The 22,487-nt window shown below is 45.7% G+C and overlaps 1 protein-coding gene across 1 annotated transcript in view; it reads right to left on the minus strand.

Moving 5' to 3' along the window:
* The window catches only part of SV2C (synaptic vesicle glycoprotein 2C), a 250,179-nt gene that overhangs the window by 97,917 nt on the left and 129,775 nt on the right, over window positions 1–22,487 (minus strand). The window contains exon 3 of the mRNA XM_040341177.1: window positions 1,669–1,849. Coding sequence (XP_040197111.1) covers window positions 1,669–1,849 — 181 coding nt within the window. The remainder of the gene's footprint in view (window positions 1–1,668; window positions 1,850–22,487) is intronic.

Raw genomic sequence — 22,487 nt, forward strand, 5'->3', positions numbered from 1 at the left:
GAATTTTTGAGAGGTAAGGGAGCTTTTTGTGTTGGGGGCAGGAGGATTTGTAAAAAGGTGGGAGAGCTGGGGGGAGAGGAGGATTTGTGAGAGAGCTGTGGGGGGGGGGGATTTGTGAAAAGGCGAGAGAGCTGGGGGGGCTTTGTGAGAGAACTGGGGGAGGGGGGATTCACGAGAGAGCTGGGGAAGGGGAGCATTTTCTGATAGGTGAGAGAGCAGGGGGGGGGGTGAGATTTGCGAGAGGGTAGAGAGCTGGGGGGAAGGGGAGGATTTGTGAGAGGTGAGAAAGCTATGGGGGGATTTGTGAGAGGCGAGAGAGCTGTGGGGGGGGGGATTTGTGAAAAGGCGAGAGAGATGGGGGGGGGGGATTTGTGAGAGAACTGGGGGAGGGGGGATTCATGAGAGTTGAGAGAGCTGGGGGAGGGGAGGATTTTCTGATAGGTGAGAGATCGGGGGGGGTGAGATTTGTGAGAGGGTAGAGAGCTGGGGGAAGGGGAGGATTTGTGAGAGGTGAGAGAGCTATGGGGGGGGATTTGTGAGAGGCAAGAGAGCTGTGTGTGTTTGTGTGTGTGGGGGGGGATTTGTGAGAGAGCTGCAGGGGTGGGGTGGAGGATTTCTGAAAAGGTGAGAACTTTGGGGGAGGCATTGTGAGAGAGCTGGCGAGGGGGATTTGGGCAAAGGTGAGAGTTGGGAAGGGAGTGTGCATACCAGACCTGAAGGGCCTGGTAATTGAATTTGGGGGGACCCCAAGCTTTTTTTTTTTTTTATGAATGAATTCTCTCTAAATTGCCGGGAGCCGACAATTCATTATAGCCGCGAGTCCGGTTTTAAATGCCTTTTTATCCTTCAGAAATTACACTTTGTGCAGAGACAGTTCTAAGTACGGGAAACATGCGCTATTTCACATGCTTACTTTACACCCCCCCCAGGTACGAAATTTAAAGGAATATTTCACTTTGATTGTTTCACTTTAAGCATTATTAAATTCACTGCTCCAGAAAAAACGGTAGTTTTTAAAACTTTTTTTTGCATTGATACATGTCCCCTGGGGCAATAACTAGGACAATAACTTGCATATTAGCGTTTAAAATTAGCATTTTAGATTTCTCCCATAGACTTTAACAGGGTGTTCCGCGGCTTTTCGAATTTGCCGCGAACACCCCAAATTGTTCGTTGTTCGCCGAACAGGCAATGTTCGAGTCGAACATGAGTTCGACACGAACTCGAAGCTCATCCCTACTTAGCACCCCCCTGTTCACAACTCACCTCTGTGCCCCGTCATCCACTGGTTACACCTCCAGTCCACAACTCATCACCGCCATAACAAGAAAAAACAATAAAAAAAAGTCCCTAAATCTTTCCCCCTATATTGTAGCGCCAAAAAAATCCGAAGAGGTGATCAAATACCACCAAAAGAAAGCTCTATTTGTGGGGGACAATGTTGCACGCCCGCGCAATTGGCAGTTAAAGTAACGCAGTGCCGTATCAAAAAAATGGCCTGATCAGGAAGGGGGTAAATCCTTCCAGGACTGAAGTGGTTAATATACATATATAAAACTACTTGATGCAATTTTTACAACATACTTGGAGATGTACTTGTTTAGTTCTAGAAGTTATTTATTTTACTGACTAAATACATACAGTATAACAGAAAAAATGCCAACTTACCCAAATCCAGAAAGTAATCGACAGACTAGAAATAATCCATATCCTTGAACAAAGGAGGACAGGAAGGCAAAGAATCCATTGACAGACATGCATATTAGTAGAGACTGTTTCCTCCCAACTTTGTCCGCTAGGCCTCCCCAAAAGAATGCTCCGATCATCATGCCCAGATAGACTATACTGCCTAGAGGAAAAAGACATATGTGTTATAACAAAGTACATATGAAAATAGCAGACTTAATATTTCTACATACAGTTATAATCATCTGTTCCCTCTTTGTAGCAATATACACAGATACACCCATTACACTAATACAAAATGGTGCTCTGTAGTCATTCTTACTATATTTAACTGGTTACTGTAACTTAAGAGCTACCCCGAAAATAAGACCTAGCGTTATTTTCCAGGAGGTCTGCAATATAAGCCTTATCCTGAAAATAATCCTTAGTTTAAAATGCTTGTAAAATCCTCTAATCCTATTTCAGTATTATATAATGAACAATGTGTGTGTTTCTGTAATATAATTGTGGGGAATAGAGTTTCGGCGGGTCACAGAAGCACAGATAATGAAGGTATTTGGCACAATTATATTACAGAAACACACACATTGTACATTATATACTACTGTAATAGAGTGGATTGTAGGATTTTACAAGCATTTTAGTTCACGCTGGGGTTTCCTGTCAGGCAGGGAGGGAGAGGGGAAGAGAAGACAGCACATTAAATGGTAAGACCTTCCCTGAAAATAAGCCCTACTGTGTCTTTTGTTGCCAAAAAGAATATAGGACCCGGGTTTATTTTCGGGGAAACACGGTAGTAGGCCAAGATACTAGACTTCACCTGCAGATTGTGGTGCTAGTAAAATTTGAAATTACAGCTTTGGCAACTGAAGAAAGATTATTGTATTTTATCAACAAAACATAAAAGGTTAATATTATAATGTTGCATTGTGGGGAAGAATGGGTCAGCAGAGGATCTGACTCGATACTCCTGGTCCAGTGAATATCCCTGCCAGCAATTCAATACTCCAGGTTCTATTGCAAAATATTATCTGCTTCATATGTCACAGAGGCCTATGGATCATTCTCAGACACACAGTCCAGAGGGTAGATTCTTGAAGTAGAATATAATCTACATTGCCCAGTAGATTTTGATTGGCAGATCATATGATGGATGGCCCACCATTTTTTTCCCTTTAACCCAGTGGTTGTCAAATACCACCAAAAGAAAGCTCTATTTGTGTGAAAAAAAATATACAAAATTTTCATGCAGTGTTGCATGACCGTGCAATTGCCAGGCAAAGTAGCGCAGTGCTGTATAGGAAACATGCCCTGGTCATGAAGGGGTACAACCTTCCTGGAGCTCAAGTGGTTAACTGGCAATTGCTAGGTCATGCAACTCTCTACCCAAATTCAATTTATATAATGTTTTCAATAATTTCATGAAATAAATGAAAAACAAACAATATTTTGTACTTTCTGTTATAAGGGCCAGTTCACACCAGACACAGTTTCGTACAGTTCTGTGTGCTTTTTCTCTGCACAAAATGCACACTATTAGGTAGATTCAGTAAGAGTTAGGCCGGCTTATCAGTAGATAAGCCGACCTAACTCAGAATCTACGCCGACTTATGTTTAAGCGTATGCTCAAACAGAGATACGCTTAAACATATCTAAGATACGACGGCTTGCACCGTCCTATCTTAGGTTGCAATTTTTCGGATGGCCGCTAGGTGGCGCTTCCATTGTGGTCGGCGTAGAATATGTAAATGAGTTGATACGCCGATTCACGAACGTACGCCCGGCCGCCGCAGTAGATTTACGCCGTTTCCGTAAGGCATTAGCAGGCCTAAAGTTATTCCATCTATTAGGTGGAATAACAATGTTAAAGTATGGCCGCCGTTCCCGCCGCGAGATTCCAATTTTTTACGTCGTTTGCGTAAGTTGTCCGCGAATCGGGATTTACGTCGTTTACATCAACATCGAAATCAATAGGCCAGTGAGGCGTACTTATCCGCAATGCACACTGGGAAATGTAGTCGCCCGGCGCATGCGCAGAAAAAAAAAAACGTCAAAAACATGAGGTCAAGCCTCATTACCATAAAACACGCCCCCCTCCAACACATTTGAATTAGGCACCCTTACGCCCGCCGCATTTACGCTACGCCGCCCTAAGTAAGGAGGCAAGTACTTTGAGAATACAGTACTTGCCTCTCTTACTTAAGGCGGCGTAGTGTAAACACGCTAGGCTACGCCGCCTTAGATTTGCGCGCCCCTAACTGAATCTACCTAACTGTGTTTTCCATGTATTCCAATGGCTCTAGTTCATACCATGCAGTCGGTTTCCGGTCAGTTTCTGCACGGTGTGAACTAGAGCCATTGGAATATATGGAAATCACTGTGTATGCATTTTTAGTGCAGAAAAAATGTGCACAAAACTGTACGGAACTGCGTCTGGTGTGAACTGGCCCTAAAACAAAATCAAAAAGCCATAAAGCCAGTTATTGATTGCTGAGAAAAACTGGAAGCCTTTGTGCTGTGCTGGGCTTCTGGTTTGCCTCTGCCCCTTTAACCATTTCACCCCCGGAAGGATTTACCTCCTTCCTGACCAGAGCACTTTTTGTGATACGGCACTGCGTCGCTTAAACTGACAATAAGCATACATTGATTGGTTTGCGCAAAAGTTATAGCGTTGATTGGTTCGCGCAAAATAGGGAATAGATAGATGGCATTTTTATTATAATTTTTTTTATTAGGAATGGCGGCGATCTGTGATTTTTAACGTGACTGTGACATTATGGCGGGCACATCGGACACTTTGACACTATTTTGGGACCATTGTCATTTATACAGGGATCAGTGCTATAAAAATGCACTGTGTAAATGACACTGGCAGGGAAGGGGTTAAACACTAGGGGGGAATCAAGGGGTTAAATGTGACCCAGGGAATGATTCTAACTGTAGGGGGGATGTTCTCACTAGAACATGAAAGATCATTGCTCCCGATGATAGGGATGACAGGGAGCAGTAGAGATCCCTGTCATGTTGCTAGGCAGAACAGGGAAATGCCTTGTTTACATAGGCATCTCTCTGCTGTGCTGATCCACAGGGCCGGACTGGCCTACCGGGAGATCGGGAGATCTCCCGGTAGGCTGCCTGTCTGGCGGCCGGTTTCAGCTGCGGTGCTGCAGTGCTCCCTGTCCCCTCTCTCCTGCTCCTGTGTATATCATCACGGAGCTGGCTGCTTGGGTCTGTGTAAGGCGATGACGCTGTGGCATGGTCCCGCCCCCCTAGACCTGCTCATGTGATAGTAGATAGAATCAGCGTTCAGCCTATCAGACGAGCCGGTCTAGTGGGCCGGGACCGTGCCACAGCGTCACGGACAAACACAGACCCAGGCAGCCAGCCAGCTCATTGATGATACACAGGTGCTCATGCCCGCTGCACAGTCCGCCCAATGTGCCCAATAGCAGGATCGGATTCGGCAGGGGGCTGCATACAGAGGAAATGAGCTTTCTATATTCCTCCATACAGCCGCTGAATGCTTGCAGGAGGGAGAGGAGGATAATCAAGCATTCCGCGGCTGTATGGAGCAATATAGAAAGCTCATTTCCTCTATATGCAGCCACCCTGCTTCTCCTCCTATCCAGTTGTGCTTGAACTCCCCCCCCAGTGTTCTCCTCCCCCACCACACTCTCCAGCCCCCCCACAGTTCTCACCACCCCTGTTCTTTCTGCCCCCCCCTGCTCTCCCCATCCTTCAGCCACCATCCCAGTGCTCTCCACCGCTTCTCCCCCCCCAGTACTCTCCACCCCTGTTCTCCCCCCCCCCAGTGCTCTACACCCCTGTTCTCCCCCCCCGTGCTCTCCACCCCTGTTCTCCCCCCAGTGCTCTCCACCCCTTTTCTCCCCCCCTAGTGCTCTCCACCCCTGTTCTCCCCCCAGTGCTCCCCACCCCTGTCCCCCCCCCAGTGCTCTCCACCCCTGTTCTCCCCCAGTGCTCTCCACCCCTGTCCCCCCCCCAATGCTCTCCACCCCTGTTCTCCCCCAGTGCTCTCCACCCCTGTTCCCCCCCAGTGCTCTCCACCCCTGTTCTCCCCCCCAGTGCTCTCCACCCCTGTCCCCCCCCCAGTGCTCTCCACCCCTGTTCTCCCCCCCCAGTGCTCTCCATCCCTGCCCCCCCCAACTGCTCTCCACCCCTGTACCCCCTCCTGTGCTCTCTAACCCTGTTCCCTGCTCTCCACCCCTGTCCCCCCAGTGCTCTCCACCCCTGCCCCTCCCAGTGCTCTCCACCCCTACCCCCGTGCTCTCCATCCCTGTCCCCCCCCCAATGCTCCCCATCCCTGTTCTTTCTGCCCCCCAGTGCTCTTTACCCCCACACTCTTAGCCCCCTTAGTGCTCTGCAGCCCCCCCCCAGCCTCCCGTGCTCTCCACTCCTGTAGTTTTTGGCTCCCTTCAGTGCTCTTAAGCCCCCCCAGCGCTCTCCGCTCCCCACCTGTGTGATCCCACTCCCCCTGCTCTTTGCCCCCACCCATGTGCTCTCCAACCCCGGCAGTGCTCTCCGCTCTCCCTTCTCTCCAGCTCCCACCCAGTGCTCTCACTTTCCCAGGACCAGAGGACAGACTGACTGGGGGCAGGAAATGAGGACGGCTGAAGGTGCAGGTGGCCAGGGACCACTCCATCTCACAGCAAACAGATCCTCTGGAAGGAGCACTGTCCCCATCCAAAACGAGAACAGACCCTGCCTGCTGATGGCGATCATGGATATCCTGCTGGCATGGAAGGTACCGTACCGAGCATCAACAACACACCTTCCCACAGAGAGGGACTGCATACTGGGACATGGGGCATAGGAGGGGCTGCAATTATGGGCACAGTGAGGCTACATTCGTGGGCACAGTGAGGCTGCATTTGTGGGCACAGCAAGACTGCATTCATGGACACAGTAAAGCTGCATTTGATTGGCACAGTGAGGCTGCAATGATGGGCACAGCAAGGCTGCAATGATAGGCACAGTGAGGCTACAATGGTGGGCATAGTGAGGCTGCAATGATGGGCACAGTGAGGCTGCATTTGATGAGCACAGTGAGGCTGCAATGGTGGGCACAGTAAGGCTGCATTTGATGAGCACAGTGAGGCTGCATTTGATGGGCACAGTGAGGCTGCATTTGATGGTCACAGACTATAGGAAAAAACCAGAGCCACCGAGTTGGAGCCGATTGACTGAGCCCTGCACGGTGCACCTGAGAGGAGGTCAGTGACAGCACCGCTAGGCCAGTCTGAGAGGGGTCACTGATATAAGGGGGAAGTAAATACGATAATGTAAGGTGGGCACTGATATAAAGGTTTCCCCCCTATAACAGTTACCTACCCCCCTTACCTTAGTGTATTCTTTCTGCGGAAGTTGTCCCCCCCCCCCCCCCCAAACGTTCTGAGTTCCTGGGGTCCCCCTTGATGATTGACCACTTTTACCACTTTTAACTGGAATTTGCTTTTTATATATATATATATTTATATATATATATATATATATATATATATATATATATATATATATATATATATATATATATATATACTGTATATATATATATATATATATATATATATATATATATATATAAAGCCCTATGTGATTTCATATCTGTCTTATCTATATATAATACACTCTTCAAATGTGCTTTAAAATGTATGGCTTTCCCTTTCATGAACAAGAAAATAATGACGCTGTGCTGTTACGCTGGTATAATAATGCTGTGGGGCTGGTATGAATTTTTTTCCAGGGCTGGTTTTTATTCCCAGTCCGGCCCTGCTGATCCATGACACGTTCGCAGGCCCCCAGCGTACATCGAGTCCGCAGGACCCGCGGGCATGCTCATGGGGCACGCTGCACGCATATACGTTTTCATGCTTTTCAGATGTGTTCAATACAGAAAAAATGCAGCAGGTTCTATTTTTATTGACTGCACTGTAAATGACTGCACCGTTGTAAACTAGGGCTCCTGGAATATAAGGAAAACAATGTGCATGCGTTTTTGATGCAGAATAAACAATCACTGAACTGCATCTGCTGTGAACCAGCTCTTAGTGCCCATTCACACCAGAACGCAGTGCGGGAAACCTGCGTTTAAAGCAGATTGCAATAGTAATCTGTAGCGGGTGTCACTGTTAAAGTGATTGTAAAGTCTTGTTTTAAAAATAAAAAATAAAATAACAAACATGTCAGTTGGTTTTGCACAGAGCTGCCCGGATCTTCCTCTTCTCGGGTCCCTCGTTGCTGCTCCTGGCCCCTCCTATCGAGCGCCTTCATATGGGGGCACCTGAGCCATGTCACAGCTCCGTGTCCATTCACACATGGAGCCCTGATCCGGCCCCTCCCCCTTTCTCCCCTGATTAGCTGACTGACTTTGATTGACAGCCGCGGGAGCCAATGGTGCCGCTGCTGTGTCTCAGCCAATCAGGAGTCCTGGATGGCTTAAACATTTGTGGACATTGCTGGAGAGAGATCAGGTAAGTAATTAGGGGGTGCTGGGGGGGCTGCTACACACGTTTTTTATCTTAATAAATATAATGCATTAAGATAAAAAACCTTCTGTCCTTACAACTCCTTTAAGTTAACGACACCCTAAATGCAGCGCATTTTGCCTGCACCGGATCACATGTTACAGAAGTACAATGCAATCTGGTTGCAGTGTGTTTTTTAAAGTAGTGCATGCAATACATTTGGTGTGTTCCAGTGCGATTCAGCCTATTCAAACATAATAGGCTCGAATTGCACTGCACTACACCGCATGTGAATTGCACAGAAACAAGAAACGCGATTCCTGGTGTGAACTGGCCGTAATCTATTTATTGGTGTGTATGTCCCAGTTGGATCAGAGGTAGTGGACAACATTACACAGACGGGCTTTGACAAGGCAGGATGGCTTCACATAGACTTCCAAATATATGAAAATAACAGCAACATTTTAATTACATAGGGGCAGATTCACGTACAATTGCATGGGCGCAGCGTATGTGAGATATACGCTACACTGCTGTAACTTACTTTTCAAAGCTTTGAATCCAGAAAGAATTTGCGCCGTAAGTTACGGCGGCGTAGTGTATCTCTCGCGGCTTAACGGCGCGTAATTCAAATCGGCGAGTAGGGGGCGCGTTTCATTTAAATGAAGCGCGTCCCCGCGCCGAACGAACTGCGCATGCGCCATCCCTAAATTTCCCGCCGTGCATTGTGCTAAATGACGTCGCAAGGACGTCATTGTTTTGACGTGGACGTAAATTACGTCCAGCCCCATTCACGGACGACTTACACAAACAAAATAAAATATTTTTAAATTCGACGCGGGAACGACGGCCATACTTAACATTGCGTACGCCACCAAATAGCAGCTTTAACTATACGCCGAAAAAAGCCGAACGGAAACGACGCAAAAGAATGCGACGGCCGCTCGTACGTTCGTGGATCGTCGGAAATAGCTAATTTGCATACTCAACGCGGATAACGAGGGGAATGCCACCCAGCAGACGCCGAAGAATTGCATCTACGATCCGAAGACGTACGCCTGTCGGATCTAACCCAGATGCAGTCGTATCTTGTTTTGAGGATTCAAAACAAAGATACGACACGGGAAATTTTAAAGTACGCCGGCGTATCAGTAGATACGCCGGCGTACTTCCTTTGTGGATCTGCCCCATAATGTCCAAGGAGGACTGGCTAGTGCTTTCATTTGGATCTATACAGTGCCATCGGTGGCCAAGCACCATTCTATAACAGGATGTTGAATGTTATCAATAAATACCTGACAGGGATTCTAACCCCTCAAAATTCTATGCAAAAGAAAAAATAAATAATTAAACTACCTGACCCCATTATATACCTTGGGTTCCCATCCTCTCCATTACTCCATGTTAGCGCAAATTCACATAGGAGCAGTCAAAGGAGCTTCCATTTCTTTGTTGCATCTAATATTGTTTTCAGCTTTGCTCACCTATCATTTAAAAATTTCAGCAGTTCACTTTGCCCCTGAATTCCTGAACCTGGATAGTCCATTCTCTTGCACTGAATAGCACATACATACTGATATATGAAGATCCATTCAGAAATGTACAGTAGTACTCTGAGCTCAAGCACAATGTGATTACACATACCTCCCAACTTTTTGACATGGGAATCAGGGACACCTATCAGCAAAAGTATGCAGGCATAGAACACACCCCTTGCCATGCCCACTTAAATGAGAATTGTACAAAAAAAACAAAATGGGTTAAACCTACACATGCTTTTTTTTTTACCACTACTACTCCTTTATATTGGCTTATGGAATTTACAAATGCAGCAATTTAGAAATCAGATGAAAGGTTTAGCACTGGGAAAACACTTTTTGATAGATAAAAAGTACATTTTTATATATACAGGCGGTCCACTAGTTACAAACATCCGACTTACAAACAACTCCTACTTACAGAAGGAGGGAGACAACAGGAAGTGAGAGGAAATCTACCCCTAGGAAGAGCAATTCAATCCTGTTAAGCCCCGTGCACAAGGCCGGTTTTCCTGCCAGGAAAACTACCAAGAGAGCTTTTGGCTGGGAAAACCGGACATGTGTATGCTTCCTAGCAGTTTTCCCGTCAGGAAAACAGACAGGAATCCTGACGGGAAAACAGAGAACCTGCTCTCTATTTTCCCGTCGGGATTCCTGGCGGCTTTTTTGCTGCCAGATTTACCAATACTCTATGGGAAACACCCCTCGGTTTTCACGGCAGACTTTTTACCGCTGTGAAAACCGAGCGTGTGTACAGGGCTTAAGAGTTATTATGGGAAAAGGCAAAAGGGTACCTCCATTGATGCTTTATCACCAAGGCTTGCTTCCACAATAACCCAACATTTTCAAAATCCAATTGTCATTGGGACAGAAAGTGAGGTGAAATCTTCTGAACAGGGGCACAGACAGCAAAACAAATGTTACATGGGTGATAACCCTTCCCTATGCTATCCAAAAAGCTTAAAAACTATTTTTTGGGCTGGAGCTACACTTAAAAAATGTACATGTTCCGACTTACAAACAAATTCAACTTAAAGCGGGGGTTCACCCTATAAACCCAAAAATTTTTTAAAATGTTCTTCTACCATAAAATCAGGCATTGTAGCGCGAGCTACAGTATGCCTGTTCCGATTTTTTTATCCCCGTACTCACCGTGTACTCGTACATCGAAGATATACCGACTCCCCTCGGGGAATGGGCGTGCCTATGGAGACGGAGAATGATTGACGGCCGGCTCTGGCGCGTCACGCTTCTCCGGAAATAGCCGAAATAGGCTTGGCTCTTCACGGCGCCTGCGCATAGCCTGTGCGCAGGCGCCGTGAAGAGCCGAGACCTACTCCGGCTGTCTTCGGGGAGAGTGACGTGCCAGGGCCGGCCGTCAATCATCCTCCCTCTCCATAGGCACGCCCATTCCCCGCGGGAGCCGAAATCTATAATGTACGAGTACACAGTGAATACGGGGGTAAAAAAATCGGGACAGGCATACTGTAGCTCGCGCTACAATGCCTGTCTCGATGGTAAAATCGTGTCACTGAGGGTGAACCACCGCTTTAAGAACAAACCTACAGACATAGCTCTCAACTGTCCCTGATTTCGAGGGACTGTCCCTGATTTGAAGCATTGTCCCTCTGTCCCTTGTTCCTCTTAATTTGTCCCTCATTTTGGTCTGATCTTTAGAGTTGTGTATAAAATGCACCTTTTATCTATCAAAAAGTGTTTTCCAGCCCTAAACCTGCCATCTGATTTCTAAATTGTTACATTTGTAAATTCCAAAAGCCAATATAAAGGAATAGTAGTGGTAAAACAAGCACTTGTGAGTTTAACCAATTTTGCCACGCTCCTTTAAGGGGGCATGGCAAGGGGTGTGTCCTATGTCTGCATACTTTTGCTGATAGGTGTCCCTCATTCCCATCTCAAAAAGTTGGGAGGTATGCCTACAGACCCTATCCTGGTTGGTAACCCGGGGACCGCCTGTATATATATATAGATCTGTGGGACACATGAGGAGGAATGAGGGACAGAGAGACTTTGCTCCAAATCAGGGAAAGTCCCTCGAAATCAGGGACAGTTGGGAGCTATGGATTACACATTCTCAAGGGGTGTGTCCGTGACTCAGAAGAAAGTGGGTGCATGACACTGCCCATCATTCAACCTGAAAGACTGGTGACATCTAGTGGTGGAAAGGAATTACCAAAAAAGAGAACAGTTTCAAACTGAAATTGGGCATTCACTTTAATTATTCTAATCATAGGTGTGTGCACAGGGTGTGCCAAGTGCCTCGGCACTCTCTAATTATCCTGGGTGGCACAGATACCCCCTCTTAGACCCCTGATATTTCACCAAACCCCTCCTAACAAAAAAATTTAAAAAATATATATTTAAAAAAATAAAATAGTAAAAAATAAAAATAATACAATCAAAAACTACTGACACCGTCAACTGCCCTACTGACATCAATCTCTACTCTACTGACACCATCCGCTGCTCTACTGACACTGTCAGTATATATACACATGCACACACACACATATGTGTTTGATTCTAATAATTTTATTTCCTGGTGTTTTGCTTTAAGGTACATTTCATGTTATAATTAAAGGAGCTGTTCTTCAAAAGTAAGAAGACAAAATATAAAAAGAAAAACAAGTCATCTTTTCTGCAAGCAGAATAGTTTTTTCACACCAATAATATCAGTGATCTGGAAGGTGTTGTTAAAAAGTAAAGCCAATTTTGTGCAATCGCTGGTTCATGGTTTGTTCATACAAGTTGTGCTTATCAGAGCAAGCAGCTGCTCCCAGGAAGGTCCCCTTATGACAGTACAATCTATTATTTGTGCGGACATCGTTTGCCATTTTTATGTTGCTAAATGCATAGCCAGCAGATCATGTAAGAAAACATTTACCTTTGTTAATACAGGATCCGCTATTTGCTATCAGACCTCTTTGATAAGCATAAAATAGTATAAAAATACAGGCGGTGGTGCAGTTATTTTATCCTTATCAGTTGTCAAACAGAAACACATAATGTTTGCATAGTAGGTAATAAACAAGTGGCATGAATATGAGTGGAGAACTGGATAGTAGGTATGTCTTTCATAATAATCATTTACATTTGAATGGAAGTGATACTGTACCTGTATACAGGGGTCAAGTCCTGGGGAAAAAAGTGTGGGAATTCCCACCCAAGATCCACTCCCCCACCAAAAAAAAATAAAAACTTATACCCTCATATGCATAATTACTAAACCGCATGTTTTTTAAGCAAGTTCTTTCTAAATCCCGCGATAACTCGCGGCAGACCTCCGCAAAGTCTCCTAGGAACAATGACAAAAGCTCCCAGGAGACATTGCAGCATCGAGGAACTGACGGAATACCCGCACACTACCCAATGAATTCATATACAGGAAGCGGACAGTAACATAAAGGATTACTAAGGTTCGCCTGCCCCTGACAGTGACTCAAGATGGGAATCGCCGCTCAGTGAAGGATTGGCTCAGGCGGCTCGGCTGCTCTAGTCCTGCAAAGGGAACTGCGTTCCTGCTGTGAAAAAAGTGCAGGAACTCCGTTCCCACGCGTTCCCGCAGGACTTGAGCCCTGCCTGTATATAAGGAATGAAGCATCCCCTAGAAGTATAGATACAATGCAGGAGCTACATAAGGGCTGCAGAATCTAATCTAATTTTGTATCAGTTTCAGATCCGTAAATAAGCAAGGATCAGGTGAGGTAGGATTTACTTTAGGGGGGATAATGAGTTCATATAAATGTTAGAAGTACTTGTTACAGCACACCCAGATTGTCAAAAGAGATTTACTGTACTTAGTGTATCAAAAGCCTCAATTTTCTTTTTCTATTTTTCATTGCAAAAAAATAAATGAAAGTGTAATTTAGTTGTATTTAGTTATCTTTTATTTGCTTTTTTTTTTTTAATATCCCTTTTTTTTAAATAGACATGCGTTTCTAAATAGGAAGTGCTTTCCTAATTATTATGGGTATTATAATATGTATCTTTTTCAAACATTGTTTATTTATTTCTAGTTGGGTAAATATATATAATATTGCAGATAAATATTTTATATTTACCAATTTGCATTTAATAGGAGGCATGCCGGAGGCATGCTGGAGGCCATGGCTTTTTTTCTCAGAAAATAGGTGCAGGAACTCTTTCCTTCTGAGTCACCCTTCTTCTCTGCCACCTACCCACCTCTGAGCCCTGTCCCTTAGTTCCACCCCCTACCCACCTCTCAGTACCGTCCCTTTTAGAGAATACAGGACCAAGTATAATTTTCTGCAATTTGTATGGAATTTGTTAACCAGTTGCCACCCGCTCACCATCATATGACGGCGGGGGCGGTGTGGCTCTCGTTTTGGGCCGACATCGGCCCATTCAAACAGGGCATGCGCGCGATCATGTGCGCGCAGCCCTGCACTGTCTGTGGCGGCATGTCCCCGAGACAGCGCGTCACTGACATGGGTAAACAGCCATTGGGTATAGCTGTTTACCACGTGATTGCCCGTGATTACGTCACGGCCGATCACAAATGGTACTGCCCCTTTGAAGACGGTGCATGCGCGCGATCGAGAGCGTGCTGCGCGGTCATGTCGGTGGCGACGTGTTCCCAGGACAATAGTAAATGTGATCGGCTGTGATCCATTTAGATGTTACCGGCTCTTCCCTCCTCACACACCGTTTCCACTGTGAGGAGAGAAGAGCCAGGAGCAGTGAGTTACCGATCTGTGTAGTGTCCGTGTCTGCACCAACACCACACAGAAAAGAGAACCTGTCACATCGCTCCCCTCCCCCCCCCATTGCAGATGTCACCCAACAGTCACTATTGGTCATCAATGCCCATCAGTGCTTATAAAAGTGCACCTGTCACCGTCAGAGACTGCCATCAGTGGTGCACCTGTCACCCATCAGTGCCCATAAAGTGCACCTGTCACCGTCAGAGACTGCCATCAGCAGGCACCTGTCACCAATCAGTGACTGTCGCCTCCCACTCGTCAGTCACCCATCAGTGACCGTCATCAGTGACCCTCATCAGTGACCCTCATCTGTCACCTATCAGTCCCATAAAGTTCACCGGTCACCATCAGAGACTGCCATCAGCGACCGTCTACTGTCACCCATCAGTGACTGTGAACCGTCAGTGACCATTACCTACCAGTGACTGTCATCTGTCACCCATCAGTGACCGTCACCTGGCATACCCACTGCTGAACAAAGGTTACCACATATGCCTTGATAACTTCTACACCAGCCTGCCCCTTTTCAAACACCTATACCTCGCAGAAACCCTGGCCTGTGAAACCTCCAAAAAGAACAGGAAGGGCTTCCTACAAACTTTAGTGAATAAAAAACTGCGAAGGGGAGAAAGAGCAACTTTGAGATGCAACGAAGTGCTGGCCTTGAGGCGGAAGGATAACAGGAATGTGTACATGGTGTCCACCATCCCTGATGACACTACTTTTGAGGTTCAAAGAAGACGGGGTCCCATTGAAAAGCCAACATGTGTCCAAGATTACAATCTACGGAGGGTGGTGGATTTCAACGACTAAATCCTTCAACCCTATTTGTCAATAAGGAGGTCCCGTTTCTGGTACAAGAAAGTAGCAATCTATTTAATTAATTTAGCCATTTATAATGCAAACATATTTTACACCAAATTCACGGAAAGCCCTGCCCACTTCCTAAAATTCTTCAAAGAAGTTGTCACGCCCCTCATCTATTAAGAAAAACCCTCCCCCAGAAAACCTTCACTCTGATGCTCTCAGCCGACTTCATAAGCGCCACTTCCTGGACAACATAACACCATCTGAATCAGGCCGAAGACGCCAAAAAAGATGTTGAGTATGCAGTAAAAGAGGATTTTAAAGAGATACCAGCTACCATTGTCCCCGGTGTCCCTCCGAACCAGGCCTTTGCATTGGTGAATGCTCCCGACTGTATCACCCATCCCTAAAATATTAGCATATATATTTAACTATTTCCCAATTTTCATCATCTGTGCTGACCATTTCCCATGCTTCCTCAAATAACCATGCCACTGCCTTCCACATGAACTGACTTTGGCCTGTTTTTTGACTACGCCTCTGCCTATCGTTTGGACTGTTTCCACGTGAACTGACCCTGGCCTGTTTTATCACCTACGCTTCTGCCCACTGCTTGGACTGCTTGCACGTAAACTGACCCTGGCCTGTTTTATGGACTACGCTTTTGCCTACCGCTTGGACTGATCTGTTGCCCTGCTACTGTAGTACACAGGGGTCTCACATGTTCTCACATGTGAGGGGCTCCAGAAATGTTTTTCTGGATGGCAGTGGCGGCCCGTCCATAGGGGGCGCCCGGGCGCCGCCCCCCCCCCGTAGTAAAAAAAAAAAAACGGGCCCTTTAAGAATTTATTTTTTCCTTCAAATGTCGTTTTTACTAACTGCAGCGCCGCCCCCTCTGGCTCTCGCAAAAAACATACATTCATGCATTGCTGCCCGCTGGTCTATTCAGATAGCCGGACCTTGGGAGCCGGATACCTGAATAACGGCAGCTGGTTGGCTGTGCGGAAGTGCCTAGTGATAGGCTTTCCGAGTACAGCCTAGTCTCCCAGATGCTTTATTCAGGGAACGTATGGGGGTGTGTTCCTTGGATAAGACTGACGGCTGTCTCAGCCAATCAGATTCACTGATTCTGGTTATTGGTAACCTGATTGGCTGAAGCGTCATCGAGGGCGGGAGAAGACATCGAGGGACGTGGAAGCAGAAAGGTAAGTGCATTTTACAGGGCACAGCAGCGACAATGGGCACAGAGGCGACAAAGGGCACCGAGGCATCAATGGGTACAGTGGTGACAATGGGCACAGTGGCAACAATTAAAGGGCACAGTGACATGCACAGTGGCAACAATGGGCACAGTGGTGACAATGGGCACAGTGGCAACAATTAAAGGGCACAATGACATGCACAGTGGCAACAATGGGCACAGTGGCGACAATTGGCACAGTGGCGACAATTGAGGGGCACAGTGGCTGCGTTTGATGGCATGGCACAGTGGTGACAATTGATGGCACAGTGGCTGTGTTTGATGGCATGGCACAGTGGCTGCGTTTGATGGCATGGCACAGTGGTGCGAATTGATGGCATAGTATCTGCATTTGATGGCATGGCACAGTGGTGATAATTGATGGCACAGTGGCTGCGTTTGATGGCATGGCACAGTGGTGACAATTGATGGCACAGTGGCTGCGTTTGGTGGCATGGCAGAGTGGTGACAATTGATGCCACAGTGGCTGCGTTTGATGGCATGGCACAGTGGTGACAATTGATGGCACAGTGGCTGCATTTGATGGCATGGCACAGTGGTGACAATGGATGGCACAGTGACTGCGTTTGATGGCATGGCACAGTGGCTGCGTTTGATGGCATGGCACAGTGGTGCGAATTGATGGCATAGTATCTGCATTTGATGGCATGGCACAGTGGTGATAATTGATGGCACAGTGGCTGCGTTTGATGGCATGGCACAGTGGTGACAATTGATGGCACAGTGGCTGCGTTTGGTGGCATGGCAGAGTGGTGACAATTGATGCCACAGTGGCTGCGTTTGATGGCATGGCACAGTGGTGACAATTGATGGCACAGTGGCTGCATTTGATGGCATGGCACAGTGGTGACAATTGATGGCACCGTGGCTGCATTTGATGGGCACAGTGAGGCTGCAATTATAAAAAAAAAATTCAGTTTGCGCCCCCCCAAAAATTTTGAGCACCAGCCGCCACTGCTGGATGGAGAAAACACATTTTTTTCATTTTCTCCAGGTATCGTAATTTCCGGATTAGGGTCTGGAGTCCAGAGGCTTGGTAGAAATTTGGGGGGGGGGGCTCTACCCCTTTGCCCCTGTGCACAAGTCTTACCTGATTTAGGCCCTCAGCCTGCTACTGACTTACTGCCATCATGCCTCTGAAATATGAAGGACCTTCAAAAATGATAGTTTGTCAATAAATTAGATGTGTAATGTATTCTCCTAGAATGCCTGAAGGTGCTCTTTGAATGTTGGGCCTCTGTATGTGAAGAGGCTGTGTAAAAGTCTCACACATGTGGCATTGTCATACTCGGGAAGGGTAGGAAAATCCATTTTTGGGGTGCAAGTTTTGCTATGAACATGCTATGTGTTAGAAATATCTTTTTAAATGGACAACTTTGTGTAAAAATAAATTTGTTTATTTATTATTTTCCCACATTTTCCAAAAACGTCTGGAAAAAAATGAACCGTTCAAAAGACTCATTATGCCCAACAGATAACACATTGGGGGGTTTGCTTTCCCAAATGGGGTAATTTTGTGGGCGTTTCCATTGTCCTGGTGCTCCAGGGCCTTTAAAAGTGTAATAGGTGGTTAAGAAATGAGATGTGTAATTTATGTTTGTAGAACACCTGAAGGTGCTACTTTAATGTTGGGCCTCTGTATGTGGCCAGGCTTTGTAAAAGTCTCACACATGTGGTATTGCCATACTCAGGAGAAGTATCAGAATGTATTTTGGGGTGTCATTTTTGCTATGTACATGCTATGTGTTCGAAATATCTTATACATGGACAACTTTGTGTAAAAGAAATATGTTTTTATTTTTTTCTACTTTTTCTCAAAACTTCTGGAAAAAAATTAACCGTTCAAAAGACTCATCATGCCTCATATATTATACATTGGGGTGTTTGCGTTCCAAAATGGGGTCATTTTGTAGGCTTTTTCCTGGTGCTTCAGGGCCTTCAAAAGTGTGATAGGTCGTCATGAAATTATATGTGTAATTTATGTCCCTAGAACACCTGATGGTGCTCCCTGCATGTTGGGCCTCTATATGTGGCCAGGCTGAGAAAAGGTCTCACACATGTGTTATCATCATACTCAGGAGGAGTAGCAGAATGGGTTTTGGGATGTAATTTGTGGTATGCATATGCTGTGTGTGAGAAATAACCTGTTAATATGACAATTTTGTAAAAGAAAAGAAAAAATCTTAATTTTACAAAGAATTGTTGGAAAAAATTACAACTTCAAAAAACTCACCATGCGACTTACTAAATACCTTGCGATGTCTACATTCCAGAAATGGGTAATTTGGGGGGTATTTGTACTTTCCTGGCTTGTTAGTGTCTCAAGAAACGAGATAGGCCTTCAGTACATCAGGTGTTATCAGGTGTGATCCATTTTCAATGATTGGCACTATAGCTTGTAGACTCTATAGCTTTCACAAAGACCAAACCAGATCAAAGACCACTGATTTGGGTTATTTTTACTGAAGATATTTAGTCGTATACATTTTGGCCAACATTTATGAAGAAAAATTACTAATTTGCTAGATTTTATTACAGAAACAAAAAAGGAAATTTTTTCCCCAAATTTCCAATCTTTTTTTATTTATAGCACAAAAAAAATCCTACCAGCTAACACCATAAGAAAGCTCTATTTGTGTAAAAAGAAAAAAAATTGGGTACAGTGTAATTGTCATTCAAAGTGTGAGAGCACTGAAAGATGAAAATTGGTCTGGGAAGCAATTGGTTAATGATAACAAGAAAGACAGTAAAGCAGATCCCCTACAGTGAGAAAAAATAGACACCATCCCAGCAACATTAGAGCCCCCCTCCCCAGCAACAATAGACCCCAGAGCAACAATAGATCCGCCTACACAAAAATAGACCCCCCCAGCAACAATGGACCCCTCCCACAACAAAAGACCCCAGCAGCAACAAAAGATCTCCCAACAGCCAGCAACAATAGACCTCTCTCTCACCAGTAGATCCCTCCCAGCAACAGTTGACCCCCCAGCAACCATAAATGTACCCAGCAACCGTAGACCCCCACACACACAAATAGCCACCCTGCAGCAACGATAGATCCCACAGTAGCCAACAAAAATAGACTTCTCCCTCAACAGTAGATCCCTCCCAGCAACAGTAGGTCCCCCACGCAAAAAATATATCCCCAAAATCGACAATAGATCCCCCAGCAGCCAGTATCAATAGACCACCCATCACACCTCATCACTCCTTGCCATTACATACATTCAGTGCTGGAGGTACTGGAACGTTCCCCTGTGTTCCCTTTGAAAAAAAGCCCTGCCGGAGGCTACTCTTCACCATTTTACCTAGGTATCTTGTTATGCTGTGAATAGCCCTTTTATCACGTTATAAATAACATACATGGCTAAATATGTCAGAAGTCACCTCCCATACAGCATATAAAGATTGTATTTGTTTTCAGATAGATCAAATAAGTGAATAAGTAAGCAGGCAGTACTGGGCTTTCTCATTAGAACGCCCAGCAATTTCTCCAAACAAAATACCTTAGAAACACATTGGGGTTGATTTGCTGAAGGCAAATAGACTGTGCACTTTGCAAGTACAGTTGACCCCTGCAAGAGCATTTGCTCCAGAATTTGCAAGCAAAAATGCAGTTGTTTTATTTTGCTTCCACGTGATTGGGTATTCTTTGCAAACGGAAGCCCTTTAACCACCATTTAATAACCTCTGGAGCAAATGCCCTTGCAGAGTGCAACTGCACTTGTCAAGTCCATGGTCTATTTGCTTTTAGTAAATCAACCCCATTGTGTTTAATTACAAAATATTTTGTAGAATTAAAAATATTACATAAAAGATACAATTATACACCTAAAAGCATAAAAATATAAAATGTACTAGAAATCATAATAAAACCAATATTTTATCAGCGTAAAACTCTAAATAACATGCCATACAGTGCAAAAATGTGTGAATTTCTGCAAATAAATTTCTGCAAATAATGCAAAATCAATAAACAGTGATAAATAATGATAAATAAACCTGGGGGAGTGGCCTAATGATGGCGGAGTAGAGGCAAGCTGACTCCAGAGCTCCTCTAAACCCCCGTTCACCTCCGGACTTTAGCGAGCAGCTGAGCAATACCCTATGGCCGGGAATAGTGCATCTTACCCGCTTGGTTGGAGGGAGTAGTGGCGTGGCGGTTCCGGGGATCCAAACCCAGTAAGAGGTGTACTGGGGATGAAGCAGGAGGAGAGAGCCTCCAGACCCTCCAGAGTGCGTGTGCAAGCTGATATCCAGCAGTTCTTCCCCCAGACAGGGGCGGCGGTGAACCGGATTCGATCAGCTGAGTCACGTGGGAGCAAGGAAGCGTGTCCTTCGTCAGCGTCCTCGTCTACACACAGAGAGAAAGCAGACCAAAGTGAGCCCCCCCCGGTCGGCGCTGCTACCGACAGCGGAGCAAAAGGAGCAAAAGGAGGGGGCGTCGGTAGCTTGTGTGTGGGAGAGAGGAGACAACTGGAGATGGAGCCACAGCAGGGACTGCAAGAGGGAGAACTGAGGTCCCTAAAGGAGTTGCTACAAACCTTACCAACGCGGGCTGACATATTAGCGCTCCCTACACGTGCAGAGATGGAAGCGCTGGTAACACGAATGGAGGAGTCCCACTGGAGAGAGATGGAATCTGTACATGGGGAGATACAACATCTGACAGATAAGTTGACACATGTTGAAACTGAGGGGGGAATGTTGGAAAAGCGAGTAGCTAAATTAGAACAAATACAGAGTACACATTCCCTGCAAGTTGATCTCCTACAGTTAAAGATAGAAGAGATTGAGGACAGAAGCAGACGTAAAAATTTGAGGTTCAGCTGAGTCGCTGCAGCAATGCATAGTAGCAATTTGTCAACAATTGGTGGGCCAGGGCCTTTCCCAGCCCTTGGAGTTTGAGCGGCTTCATAGAGCGCTGGGCCCCCCCTCACCGAACCCCAATAAACCAAGAGACGTGATTGGTTGCTTCTTGAACTTTTCACATAAAGAACTTGTGAGTCGGAAAGCTTGGGACGCAGGAGGAGTGGTGTATGAAGGGACTAGGATACAAATACTGCCAGATCTCTCCCGTGCTACCTTACAAAGGAGAGCCATGCTGCGCTTGGTATTAGATAAGGTTAAACAAGCAGGCGGAACATATCGTTGGGGGTACCCCATAGCGGTCATTATTAAGAAGAATGCACAGTCATTTCATCTACAACAGCCTATGGAGTTACCTGAGATGTTTAGGTTTATGGAGATGGACGAGATGGAGGTCCCAAATTGGCTACAACATTTACCAAACCGAACCTACAATACAACAAACTTCACTGGGCCAAAGAGATCAGAGAGGATAGAAAGGGGCCAGGGAAGAGCTGTGCCTACATAGGATATAACGTCCTTGTACCCCATAATGTGATAGGACTTGTGACCATTAGAGGAATGAGGGATTAGTATTGCTTTGTTAGACCAAAAATAGAGGAACGAAGGGCTAAAGTTGTGTTTTTTTTTATTTTTTTTCTCTCTATTTTTTGGGGCTCAGTTCGTACTTTTTTACCCTGAAGGTCATAAGTTCAAACTCAAGGTCTTTTTTACGATATCCCTGTGGCACCAGGGCCAGAAAGGGAGGGGGTGGACTTTTCCCCTTCTACTGGTCTATTGATCCCTTACGTGCCGTCCCCCCCCCCCCTTTTTTTTTTTTTTTTTTTTCGGTAATCTCTTATTTTTAGGCTAACCTTTCTCTAGGAGGTTCATGCCTCCTTGGAGACCCATGAGACCCATGTGATCCGGGGCTTGTTCTCGGCCTGTTCTCGGCTGTTAAGGGTGCCCCCCCCGTGTCTCCCCTGGAAGGGGTTTCAGTGGGAGCCCCATCAATACCACATATAAAAACACTGTTTTTTTTTTTTTTTTGGATTAACGCTACGTTATTTGGTTTCACTTTATTTAGATGTGTTTAGATGTGTTTATTGGGGAGCTTAGG

This window comes from Rana temporaria, chromosome 1 (assembly GCF_905171775.1).
Source record: "Rana temporaria chromosome 1, aRanTem1.1, whole genome shotgun sequence".
NCBI classification, from domain to species: domain Eukaryota; kingdom Metazoa; phylum Chordata; class Amphibia; order Anura; family Ranidae; genus Rana; species Rana temporaria.